Raw genomic sequence first — 12,337 nt, forward strand, 5'->3', positions numbered from 1 at the left:
TAAAAATCAAAACTACTTTAAGAACTTTTATGTAGGCAACGTCTCTATTATACCAGTAATTTTGGGGGTGGAAATGGTTTTTAAGAACTGATTTCAACCAGAGTTTTAGAGTTTTACTTGTATTATACTTATATAAGTCAAGGATCTGCATTCTTATCCAAGCCATGTATCATTTAAAATGCTTCAAGGATTTCTTTCTTGGAAAGAAAATGTATAACACTGTGTTTAATGTTTATCTAATGTTCATTTTTAACAGTCTTCTATTACTGTACTAAAGACTTAGAAATATGTATCTCTGATTAAATTCCATGCAGTAAATTATAGATGTGTATGCAATGCTTAAATTGCGCTGGAGCTCACCAGAGCCTGGCTCTGGTACTTCTCAATTTTTAAGATAAATTACAATTCTAGTTGGAGCGCACTGGAGCCCTAAATAAGATGAGCTCTGGTACTTCTTTTTATAAAACTGAACCAAAAGGGAAAAAAATTTAGAATTCCTAATGTTTTAGTTTAACAATAAGCAGACCTTGCAGTACTCTATTTTACTAGAAATACGAACTCATGAGAACGTAAAAAGTTGAAGTAAAGTCCCCTCACTCACATGCGGAAACCTTTCCCTTTAAGAAGGGTGATAAATTTGGGGGAGTCTGTTTAGGAATGCGTAAATATCTCGCCAATGCCATCGTATCTAGTGTATTCTCATCGACGCTTAAAGTTAGTTATCTTCGCAGAAAGAAAAATTTGTGAATAAATTATATTAAAAATCGTGTATTTAATTTCAATTTATCTCTTTATAGTTTATTTAATTTTAATTATTTAATTACTTCAATATAATTATTTCAATAAATAATAATTAATTATCTAATAATTATCAATTAATTATATAATAATTATTGACTGAATAACAATTTATAAACATTAATTAAATAGCTATTAATTAATTTGATAATAATTAACTATTTAACTTAAAAATTATTAATGAGTGTAATAGTCATTTTATTTATTTATTTACTCTTGTTTCTCTTTGCTGACGGTCTTCCATAGGGCACCGGGACTTCTAATCTTAGAAATTAAGCTCTGTGTGTGTGTTTAATTTTGAATTTTTATGCTATTTTCATAATATCTTTTTAATATTAACATCTTCATGTAAAATTACCTGTTTATTTTAGCTCTGACTGGAACATAAAATATTTGTTGCAAAAGTGGGATTTGTTATGTAAAGAAGTGCCACTGGAAAATTTTGGAGCTGATAAATTTAATGTTGCTGGATCCGATTTGCCCGGTCTGAAGACAATAAGGTTGTTCATATTTTCTCATTCTACAGTAAATAAAGAATAAAACTGTATTTTCACGCTTCTGTGTTGTTTTATAAATTTGTTGTTTACCAAACACTTAACACTCTGGAAATTATGTTAGGGAATATTATTGGCATTTTAGAAGGTTTGTTCCAAAAATTCGCTGACTGGCAGTTTTTTTTTTTTTTTTAAGACAAATTTTTATTTGGCAGAAATGGTGACATTACCTTTATTCATGATGTTAAAAATTAATGCTTTGAAGGTTTTTAAAAGTGGATTTGAGTAAAGTGAAAAATATCGAACATTAATAAATTAATATAGTTTTGCCGAAACTAAAATTTTCAGAATGAAAAAAATTAGAATCTTAGTTCTCCCTCCCCATTAAAAAATTGTTAAAAAGCAAATCAGTCACAACTGAAGTGATACTGAAACGAAAATAATCATTGAAGGAGGACAGAGGAATGTTGTATGATGTATTTAAGGATAAATTGGGTTCACCTTTTTTTATAGTAATAGTGTCATCAAATGAACACTAACATATAAGAGCTTGAGAGAAGTTTTAAAGTTCGAAAATATAGGTGAGAGCACAGAGAGTAAATAATAGTTGGCAAATGTTGTAAACAATCGGCAAAATTCTGCTTCAACCTGTTGTTAACAATTTTTCAATTAATTAATTGAAAAGAATATATTCCCCCATTCTGAATTTAAAAAGAAATTTATTCATCAGTAGTGGTAAAGGTTTTTATTTTAATTAATTAAGTAATTATTTTGCTTATATTTAAGCGGGCAGAAGTGTAATCTTATTGCTAAATGCGAAGGGGTTATTCTTACTTAATAAGAGCAAAGGTGTGAGAAATAAGGTGTTAAAAAGGGTAAAATGAAAAGTGAAAAATTCATTTTGTGTCTATTTATATCTTTAGATGCTGAAATGTAACTTTAAAACGATTTATGGCTCCATATATTTAATACAATTTTTAAAAAAGAAAGTCTGTTCTTTTGGTGGTGATTGGAAAAATTTGAATAAAATGTGTAAAAGAACATTTTTCTGAAGTGCAAAAAGCATGGTCTTATCTTCATTCATATAAGTTTCGAAATCTTTCAAAAGTTTTCATATTTTTGAACTGATAAAGTAGCGAAAGAAGGAAACTTATTTTCAGTGAAAATTCAGATTAAGTGATAGTCTGTCTTGGAAAACGCTTGTTGGGGTCGGTCTTTTTGGGATAGCCGGTAGAGGATAGCTCCACATCATGGACAATCAACCGATATGCCTAAATGGTGGTACGGTTGTCTATGTTGTGTTTCCCCTTACCCTGCTGGTTTCACAATGATTTATCCACTTTGCATAAATACTACCAACGGCAGGTTGTGAACAACCTACCATTCGCCCAGTTTCGGAGATACTCGTTCCGAGTCTTCAAACCATTACAATCTATCCACTATCAGATTCGCTTAGATCAGCAGCCTTTCCCATCACTTGCAAAAGTTAGGCGCAAAAAAGATTCTATAGGTGACATGAAATGACCACCGGATGGCGAAGTGGTTAGTGCGTTGCGCTGCTGCACCACAGGTCCGGAATTCGATCTCCCGGCTGGGCAAGGTTGACTCAGCCTTTGATTCCTTGAGTAGATCAATAAAATAAGTATCAAGTTCGCTTGAGGAATAAACACCGGGGGTCCTTCAACAAGCTGAACACTTGCCCAGGGCATTTGCTGATGTACCCCGGGGCCCAGGGTCAAAAAAGCAGATTTCGGTTCACTACAGGCCGTGGCCCACTAGGGCTGTTGCACCACTGAGTTTAGTTTTTAGCTAGTTCACTCGCTAGCTGTGTTCCGACTCGTTTGAAGTAATTGTGCCTTACTGGCATTGAAAGTAAAACAATCATGAAATAAAATTACATGAGAACATCATACGTTAGAATATAAAAGTTTAAATTTCAAGTCCGTCAAACATGTCCACAAGAGTTTTTGCTTTCCTTCTTGCGGGTTCAACTTTTTAAATTGAGCAGCAAAATTAAGAAATTTGCTGATGAGTCCTGCAAATTTTATAAGAATGGTTGCAATAAAAGTCACAGGAATGGCTTCGCTTACTGGGATTGGAGCAAGCATTTTTAACAGTTTCTTTAGCTCGTTCTGGAAATGGCTTAACTTCTGCAGATTTTGTGCGTAATTTAGGATAAAATTCGCAATTCCTTGGTCTGGCAACGTGACTTTGTTTACAATGAACACAAGTTGGTTTTTTCCTCTCTTGGGATATCCTAAGTGTATGTCGAATGATTTTTCCCGCACTTCAAACATTTAGGCTAGTTGTTAAAAAATAATTGTCTATGGCTAAACGTTTGGCAATGGAAGCACATCACAGAGCTGCGATTTATTCTTGTATTTTCGAATTTTATCCTTCTTCTTATTGTTGGCTTTCTTTTGTATTTAAATTAATCACTCATAAAACGATTGTAAAAGACAAACATTTATTCAGACATAGTTAAATTGGACTCGTTACTGAATAACCTCAGTAGATAGAAAATGGGGGTTCACCCACACGCGGTGTGGGCGTGGCCAATGACGTCACACAGAGGGCGGGGCCAAAGGCAACGTCATCACACTAGGAGGCGTGGTTTCGAGTGGAGTTGAGTTGTTTTTTGATTGCTGATTGAGTTGTAGACCTCCTGCTTTTCATTTAAAGTTAGTTTTTTTTTAATTGGCAACGGGGTCATGGGGACCTCTAGGGATGAAAAATGAAAATAATCTGTTTAGGAATTGCTCATGGCGTCCTCTACGGACGAAAAAAGAAACTAATTTATTTTAGAAATTTCTTTTTTTAAATGTTTTATGATTCAAAATATAGAATTGAACTCTCAAACAAAATATCTCACCAGCTCAGTAGTTTGAAGATTTTAACCATTAAGCTGACGAGATACATTTAGATTTAGGTAAAAAAAAGCCTATATAAGAAAATGGAATTTGAATCAGCTCATCAATTGCAATTATGCCTGCCCCAGGAGAAGCCACCGTTGCGGTGTGTTTATACACTGTTTTATGTGTTATTTTATCATCCATCTATATTTTTACAGAATTTCATAAAATTCCTATTGATTTTACGCTACGTCTTAACGACAGTGGGAATTTATCATTATCCATATGAAGAATAATTCAATAGGTTATGAATATGAATTTATCGTATCAGGATCCGGCTCATGTTGCAAGTTTTGGTGGTGTTGAAGCTTTACATCGTGCTGTAGGAGGTAAAGTTTCCAGGAAAGAGATTCAAACATGGTTAGAGGGAATAGATGCGTACACGCTTCACAAGCCGATTCGCCGAAAATTTCCAACGAATAGAGTAATCGTGTATTCTATAGATCAACAATGGCAAGCTGATTTAGTGGATGTTTCACATTTACGTGATCATAATGATGGTTATCGATATATATTAACCTGTATTGACATATTATCCAAATATGCATGGGCTATTTCTCTGAAACAAAAGAGAGGAGAAGATATTGTGAAAGCGTTTCAAAAAATAATGAGCCAACGTAAACCAAAATTACTTCAAACGGATCAGGGCACCGAATTTAAAAATAAAGTGTTTATAAAATTTTTAAAAAGAAATCAAGTTAAACTTTTCAATACATTCAATACTACTAAAGCATCCGTGGTGGAAAGGTTTAATCGCACTTTGAAAACAAAAATGTGGAAATACTTTACGACTCGAAATACATATAAATATGTAGATGTCTTGGACAAATTAATAGAAAGTTATAATGCTACTTTTCATTCAAGTATAAAGCGAGCTCCCATAGAAGTCAATTCAGAAAATGAGAGTGATGTATGGTTTACCTTGTATGAAGATCATCCTTCTAACGTTTCTAAATGTATATTCGCTGTAGGAGATGTGGTACGTGTTTCCAAACTAAAGCTTACTTTCGAAAAAGGTTATGAAATCAATTGGACGGAAGAACTATTTGTGGTGACAGAGTGTGTTAAAAGACATCCAGCCGTGTATAGAATTAAAGATTTACTTGGAGACTCAGTAAAAGGAATTTTATGCACAAGAGTTGCAGAAAGTGAGATTGAAAGAGGAATATCGCATTGAAAAAATTTTAAAGAAACATATGCGTAAGAAACAGACAGAATACTTTGTAAAATATCGCGGTTATCCCGACAAATTCAATCAATGGATTCCAGCTTCTAATTTACTCTCGATATAAAGTGTGAGAAAATATTGTATCCGAATCATTTGTGAAAATGAGTTTCTACGTAACACTTCCGAGCGATAGCTCTATGAATTATTTCCCCGAAAATAAAATTTCACATTTTATAACACGTTTACCTGTTCCCATTGAATTAAAAGGTATGTGGGAAGTTGGTTTGGTTGAATTGCTATATCCGCACACATGGTACAATGTGAATGCAGACAATAACTTAATTGGATTTGTTTTAGAGAAAGATGGTGAAATGTTAGGTCGTAGATTACCTCCAGGATGTTATGAAACAGTACCTGATATTTTAAAAGCTATTTATATTAAAGAACATCAAAATAAAATAATTTTTAATTATAACCCAGTAACAAAACGAGTGAAAATCAAAGTGAAAAATAACGCTAAAGTGATTTTACATGATGGGTTAGCACAAATGTTAGGTTTTGAACCTATGGAAATTACATCTACAGATGATAGTGCCGAAACTGTTGTAGAAAGTCCTTTTGCAGCCGACCCCTGTGCACATTATCGTGTATTAATGATATATACGGATATTGTAGAACCTCAAATCGTAGGAGATGTTTTAGCTGCTCTACTTCGAATTGTAAGAGTAACTGGTAGCGATGGAGAAGTGGTGAGTGCACTATTTGATAGACCTCATTATTTACCTGTGAATCGGAAAATGATAGACACTTTGGAAATCGATATAAGAACGCATATGGGAGCATTTACGCCATTTGAACGAGGAAGGTCATACGTGAAACTTCATTTCCGTCAAAAATACTTGTCATAATGTATGTACCTTATCAGTGTTGTCAAAAATCTTTTGAAGATTATTATGTACAACAAACAGGACATGGATTGAATTATTATCAAGGTAATCTTTATCAGAGAGGATACGGATTAGGGGGTCTATTCAGATCCTTCTTTCGCGCTGCCGTACCTCTTATTAAATCAGGAGCCAAAGCAATTGGAAAACAAGTATGGCATAGTGGACTGAATTTGTTAAATGATGTATCACAAGGACAAGATGTAAAAGAGGCTGCAAAGCGTCGACTGAAAGAAGCCGGAAATATATTAACGGATAAAGCTGCTACTAAAGTGAAGAACATGATTGGTTCTGGACGAGTCAATAAAAAGCAGAAACGTAGGAAAAAGCGTACCATTTCTCACCGATCAAAGAAGGTGAAAGCACAGGATATTTTCTCTTAAAAAAAAAAGTATGACTTCGTATATACATCGAGACTCTCCCATTTGCGTCAAATCTGAATTAGATTTATTTACCATTCCTCCTACGCAAACAGCTATAGAAAAAGGACAGTTTGTGGAATATCACCCTCTCGCAAATATACGAGATGGAGGACCTATCGAATTTAATATTTCTGGCAGTGGTGAAGACTATATTGATCTAGCTGCTTCTTATATACACGTGAAAGTTAAAGTAGTTAAGGCAGACGGATCCAATCTAACAGACAAAGAACCGGTTGCCCCTGTAAATTTATTTTTACATTCTCTCTTTTCGCAAGTAGATGCAAGTTTAAATGAAAGAAACATTTCATCTGCGACAAATACCTATCCCTATAGAGCCTTCATCGAAACATTATTGAATTATGGGGAAGATGCAAAGAAAAGTTTACTCACCTGCGAAGGATTTTTCCAAGACACTTCACCTAATAAAATAGATGTCTTAGCTCAAGATGCGGATGCTGGACTAAAAGCTCGCGGTGAACTTATAAAAAACAGTCAAAGTGTGGATTTGATAGGACAATTACATTGTGACATTTTTCAACAAAATCGACTCATGTTAAATTTAGTTGATGTGAAAATTAAAATGGTGCGTAGTAAATCTGCTTTCTGTCTAGTTTCTACTGAGAAAGATGCCGATTATAAAGTGATCTTGGATCATGCTTCTTTGTTTATCAGAAAAGTAAAAGTAAACCCTGGAGTCTCTCTCGGACATGTTAAAGCGTTGGAAAAAAGTTCTGCTAAATACCCTATAGATCGAGTATTATGCAAAACATATTCAGTATCTAAGGGAAGTTGGTCTTTTATGCAAGATAATGTATTTTTAGGATTGATGCCCAAGCGAGTCATTATTACTTGTGTAGAAAATGCTGCAATGAATGGACAATATTCAATGAATCCCTTTCTGTTTGCCCATCATCATGTCAACTTTATATCGATTTATGTAGATGAACAACCCGTTCCATGTAAACCAATGGACCTTGATTTCGAATCTAATCATTATGTGCGTGCTTACCACAGTTTATTTTCTGGATTTAATCGCGACAAAGGCATCTATTTATCTCGAGAAGAATTTGTGAAAGGACATGTGTTATATGCTTTCGATTTAACTCCAGATATGTGTGATGGATCTCATTTTAACTTACAACATCAAGGTAATTTGCGAGTAGAAATTAAATTTGCTAAAGCTCTCTCTGTGACTCTCTCGGTGCTAGTCTATGCAGAATTTCAAAACGTGATAGAAATAACAAAATCTCGTCATGTACTATGCGATTTTGCTAATTAAGCAATGGACAGCCTTGAAATAAACAGAGCACTCTCTCAGAATGCAAAGACACGAAAAGCATTTCTGGGAGTTTTTGCAAGTGATCGACTCCCTATCGAGATCAAGAAATATCCAAGTTGCTTTATAGCTAATGTAGATCGTGCATCTGAATCCGGTAGTCACTGGTTAGCCTTTTACATTTCATCCCCACAGCATTTAGAATTTTTCGATTCCTATGGACATGACCCATCCTATTTTCCTGGACCGATAGCCAAGTATGCAGAACGATTTCCACAGATGGACTTTAATTCGATGACTCTCCAAACTAATGTAACAGCAGTATGTGGTCAATATTGCATATACTATTTACATTGTAAATGTCGTGGACAATCTCTCAATGATTATTATCAATGATGATCTCTATTGTTATCTTTCATACCTCAACATATATCTAATGATATTAAAGTATATAATTTTGTAATCAAGAAATTTCATGTAAGATCTTCTTTCTATCAATAAATACATTTAAACTTTATACATTATATGTCTTGTCTCATTTAATATGGAATTTCCAAAGCTACAACATCCTTTCACAATGGTGATTTCGGGACCCACTGGATGTGGGAAAACCTATTTTGTACGAGAACTGTTAAAGTATAAAGAGGAAATGTTTTCAACGATTCCCGATAAAGTAGTATGGTGTTATGGAATTTACCAACCTCTGTATAATGATATACCGAATGTTACTTTTGTCGAAGGTTTACCAATTAAATATCAAGAATATTTAGGTTCCAACACATTATTCATCATAGACGATTTGATGAGTGAATGTGGGAATGATAAACGTCTGACTAACTTATTTACAAAAGGAAGTCATCATTTAAATTTAAGCGTTATTTTTATCACACAAAACTTTTTTCACAAGGGAAAAGAAATGCGTGAAGTGACTTTAAATGCACACTATTTGATTTTGTGTAAAAACAGAAGAGATGTCAGTCAAATCGTACATTTAGGAAAACAGCTCTTTCCGCGTCATTTAAAGTTTTTTCAAGAAGTATATGAAGATGCAACCAAGAAACCTTTTTCTTATTTATTCATTGATCTGCGCAGTGAAACTCCGGAAGAATTACGTTTACGCACCCAAATTTTACCTAACCAAGTACAGTATGTTTATCAAATGAAACATTATTAAAAAATAATAAAAACAACAGCTTTATAAAATGCATCATCATTTTATAAAATGACGCTGGTCAAGAAGCAGCTAAGACAGTTACAGCTGTTAAACATTTGTCCGTTAAAGTTACGGAAACAGCTATTAAAGAAAATTAATATCAATTGCATAAAAGCTATATGCGAATGTAGTTTAAACATACTCAAAGGAAACGTTCCATTGTCGGAGCAACAAAAGAAGTCTCTCTGTAAGCATAAAACAACTTTACGAAAATTAGGAAATCGTAAGATTTCTCTTGTGAAGAAACGAAAATTAATTTTACAAAAAGGAGGTTTCCTAAACGTTTTGATTCCTGCTGCTCTCAGTGTTCTTACAGGACTAATCAATGGAGTTCACTAAGAAATATGTGTTAGTTCCAGAAGAGATGATGACAAAGCATACCATTTCTGATAAACAGTTAAGTGAATTGGATAAAGCCATGATGCATATTTTAAACAGTTCAGTTGACGATCGTGAGAAAATAGTGCGTTATTATGAACTTTTACAAAAGAAATTGAACTTAAAGGAATACAATTCACCCTTTAAACCTCCTAAAGACGACTCACAAAATTCTTTAGACGATTCAGCTGAGATCAAGAAAGTGAAAGAGGAAGAAGCCCCTTCATCTGTGACAGACGGCGACAAACAGATGACTGTAACTGATTATTCTACTGTTATCTTAGACAGTGTACCTTTACGAATGAGAAGAAAAGCACAAAATGCATTAGCTATTTTAAAGCGACATCCTGATATTCTTAAGTGGAATGATAAAGGCGAGGTACTTTATCATAAGGAAAAAATTAAGCACTCAAATATTATAGACTTATTCAATATCATTTTTACAACCAAAAAGAAAAAGATTAATATTCCTGCTAAAAACGAATTTTTAAAAGCCTTGACTGAAATCAACATGCCAATGGATTATATCAAAAATGAAAATTTACAGAATCATGATGTTAATATGAAAAAAAAAATATTGCATGTTAAATCTGTAAAACATATACGTTCTCCACGAAAATGGGAACCTTATTAAATGAATAAAATTATTATTTTTATATATAGACTCTTTCTTCTCTCTACAATCAATATTTGTTTTACATCGTTTTTAAATGTTATGAAAAACATTCATTTCACCAAGAAGCTTTTACCTTTCAATACATTTATTTTCAAAGAATAAATTTCTGTATTATACATAAAATATACTTGGAATTTTCTTTCATTAGTTAATGTCAAATTAACAGCAATATCCATTTACTGACATTTGATATACACGTTTGCTTTAAAATTAAAACAAAATTTCAATATATTTCTATTAAAAACATAAGGAAAAAAAAATAGTCATAACATCAACCAAACACAGAAATTTAAATAGAATAGCTGTACTTATATCAATGCATTTTTATAATCTTCATAACATTTCGATTCAAAAAACCTATCACAAAATAAATGAACAATTTTTTCCTGCCTTAAAGAATCTCTTATATTTTTAAAATTAATACATAAAAATATATCTTCACCAATATAATTCATCAACACTTATCGTAATACATTCTTGTCTTGTCTTGTTTGGGAAGGACAGTCTGTCCGGCGTCATATGTATATTACGTTATCAGGGTAAGATAGGTTAATGGAAAACTCTGATAATCACTGAAAACTTATTTGAAAGAGTTGTTATTCTTAAGTTTGACATTACATATATGCATAAGGGGAATCTTAAAAGCATCATCCACTTATCATGATAGAGTAATGGAAAATTTCTAAAACTCTGATAATCATATGCGAAAGAATGTATTATCTTAAGGTTGTTGTTGCTATTCCAAGTTTGACAATACATACAGAAGTGAAGGAAGATCCTTGATAAGCGTTGTAGACTTCACGTTATCATGATAAGGGTTAATGGAAGTTGAAGTTGTATTCGAAAGAAAGGGTTATCATAATGTTGTTGTTGTCCTGGTTCAGATTACACAAATCTGGAATGTTGGAGAACATTCTTTAATCCCTATAAAACGCTGTGTCAGAAATGGAAGAAGTCAGTTCACTCGACAATCTCGGAAAGAGCAAGTCTTCCTGATTAATATTTTCTAAATTGAAAATGTCAACTTTTGAAAATGATGTTGCTGGAGATCTGATAATCAGTATGGTTCCGGAACATGTAAGTTTTTTTTTTTTTATAAAATATTTTATTTTGCAAAAATTATTTTAGGGTGGATCATTCTTTCAGGACCTCTTATGTGAGGGAAAAGTTTTAAAATGGATTATTACAGATTAAGTTTTTCAGTTTGTTAGGTATGTTTTACATGATTTACGGTGTGAATTTTTAGTATCTGTATGTTTTGAAGTTTTAGTACCTCATTCGAAAATTTAAACTTATAACGTGAACTTAGTTAACGCTGATAAATGTTTCTTGAAGAGGTATTGATATTTAATTACATATACGTGTATAGTCGTGATTTTTTATATTATATTCTCAGTTTTATGTATTGCATATAATTTGCAAAGTTGTTGTGTTTTAAGAAAGGTAGCGGTACGGTATCAGAAAATGTAGTATGTTAACAATAATCCTTCTCCGTTACACGCTTAAGACATGAATGAATCTTAAATTCCGAAATAACTATGTTTCTCGGTACTTGAAATGCAACGTAAATCCATGTATACATTAAATGTTAGAAAAGAAAAAACATCGGTAGTTAGTTAAATATTTTAGATACACACTTTCTATTGAAAATATATTCTTGTTTTGGGGTAGAAGAATTCTATTTGTTATCTTTTAAGTAACGATACAATTGGCAATCTTGCTTTGTGACTTTAACCAGCTTTGCACACGTGACCCTTTTGTGAAGAGTTTCTACCTGATCATTATCAGCGATCGTTTCCGTATTTGTAAAGATTCTCACTTAACAGCTCGCTTTCAGGGTATTATTCACTTCATGTTTTTCCGTATCTTTGAGTTAAATGCGAAAGGATTTAAATCTTGAGGAAACTATGTTTAGTTATATCTGTTATGTTTAAGCGCGTTATGTGAAATAGTTGGGGTAGATGAGAAATTTTTATTACACTTTGCGTGACGCATATTTATATAATATGTAACATACACCTTGAAAAGATGTATACTTATAGGGTTCCCCTTTAAT

General features: G+C 32.8%; 2 protein-coding genes across 5 annotated transcripts in view; both read left to right on the plus strand.

The window, feature by feature from the left end:
• The window catches only part of LOC118197759 (histone-arginine methyltransferase METTL23-like), a 35,198-nt gene extending 33,841 nt beyond the window's left edge, over positions 1-1,357 (plus strand). For all 4 annotated transcript variants that reach the window (XM_085813887.1, XM_085813886.1, XM_085813889.1 and 1 more), the window contains one exon: positions 1,170-1,357. In XM_085813887.1, coding sequence (XP_085670013.1) covers positions 1,170-1,338 — 169 coding nt within the window. In that variant the 3' untranslated portion in view covers positions 1,339-1,357. The remainder of the gene's footprint in view (positions 1-1,169) is intronic.
• Positions 1,358-6,709: 5,352 nt separating this feature from the next.
• On the plus strand, positions 6,710-8,017 carry LOC118197760 (uncharacterized protein F54H12.2-like). The gene is made up of 2 exons (XM_035369302.2): positions 6,710-7,262; positions 7,350-8,017. Exons 1-2 carry the CDS (start codon positions 6,710-6,712, stop codon positions 8,015-8,017), a joined length of 1,221 nt encoding a protein of 406 aa, XP_035225193.2.
• The last annotated feature ends 4,320 nt before the right edge of the window (positions 8,018-12,337 follow it).

Source organism: Stegodyphus dumicola, chromosome 3, assembly GCF_044657685.1.
Source record: "Stegodyphus dumicola isolate Sdum_Otavi_A_Nest chromosome 3, ASM4465768v1".
NCBI classification, from domain to species: Eukaryota; Metazoa; Arthropoda; class Arachnida; order Araneae; family Eresidae; genus Stegodyphus; species Stegodyphus dumicola.

Excerpts from the sequence above, each read along its gene's own strand:
- LOC118197760 (XM_035369302.2), top strand. The coding sequence starts at position 6,710 with ATGACTTCGTATATACATCGAGACTCTCCCATTTGCGTCAAATCTGAA. Across the intron at positions 7,263-7,349 it reads TTTGATAGGACAATTACATT|TTTCTACTGAGAAAGATGCC; the intron begins GTGACATTTTTC and ends CTTTCTGTCTAG.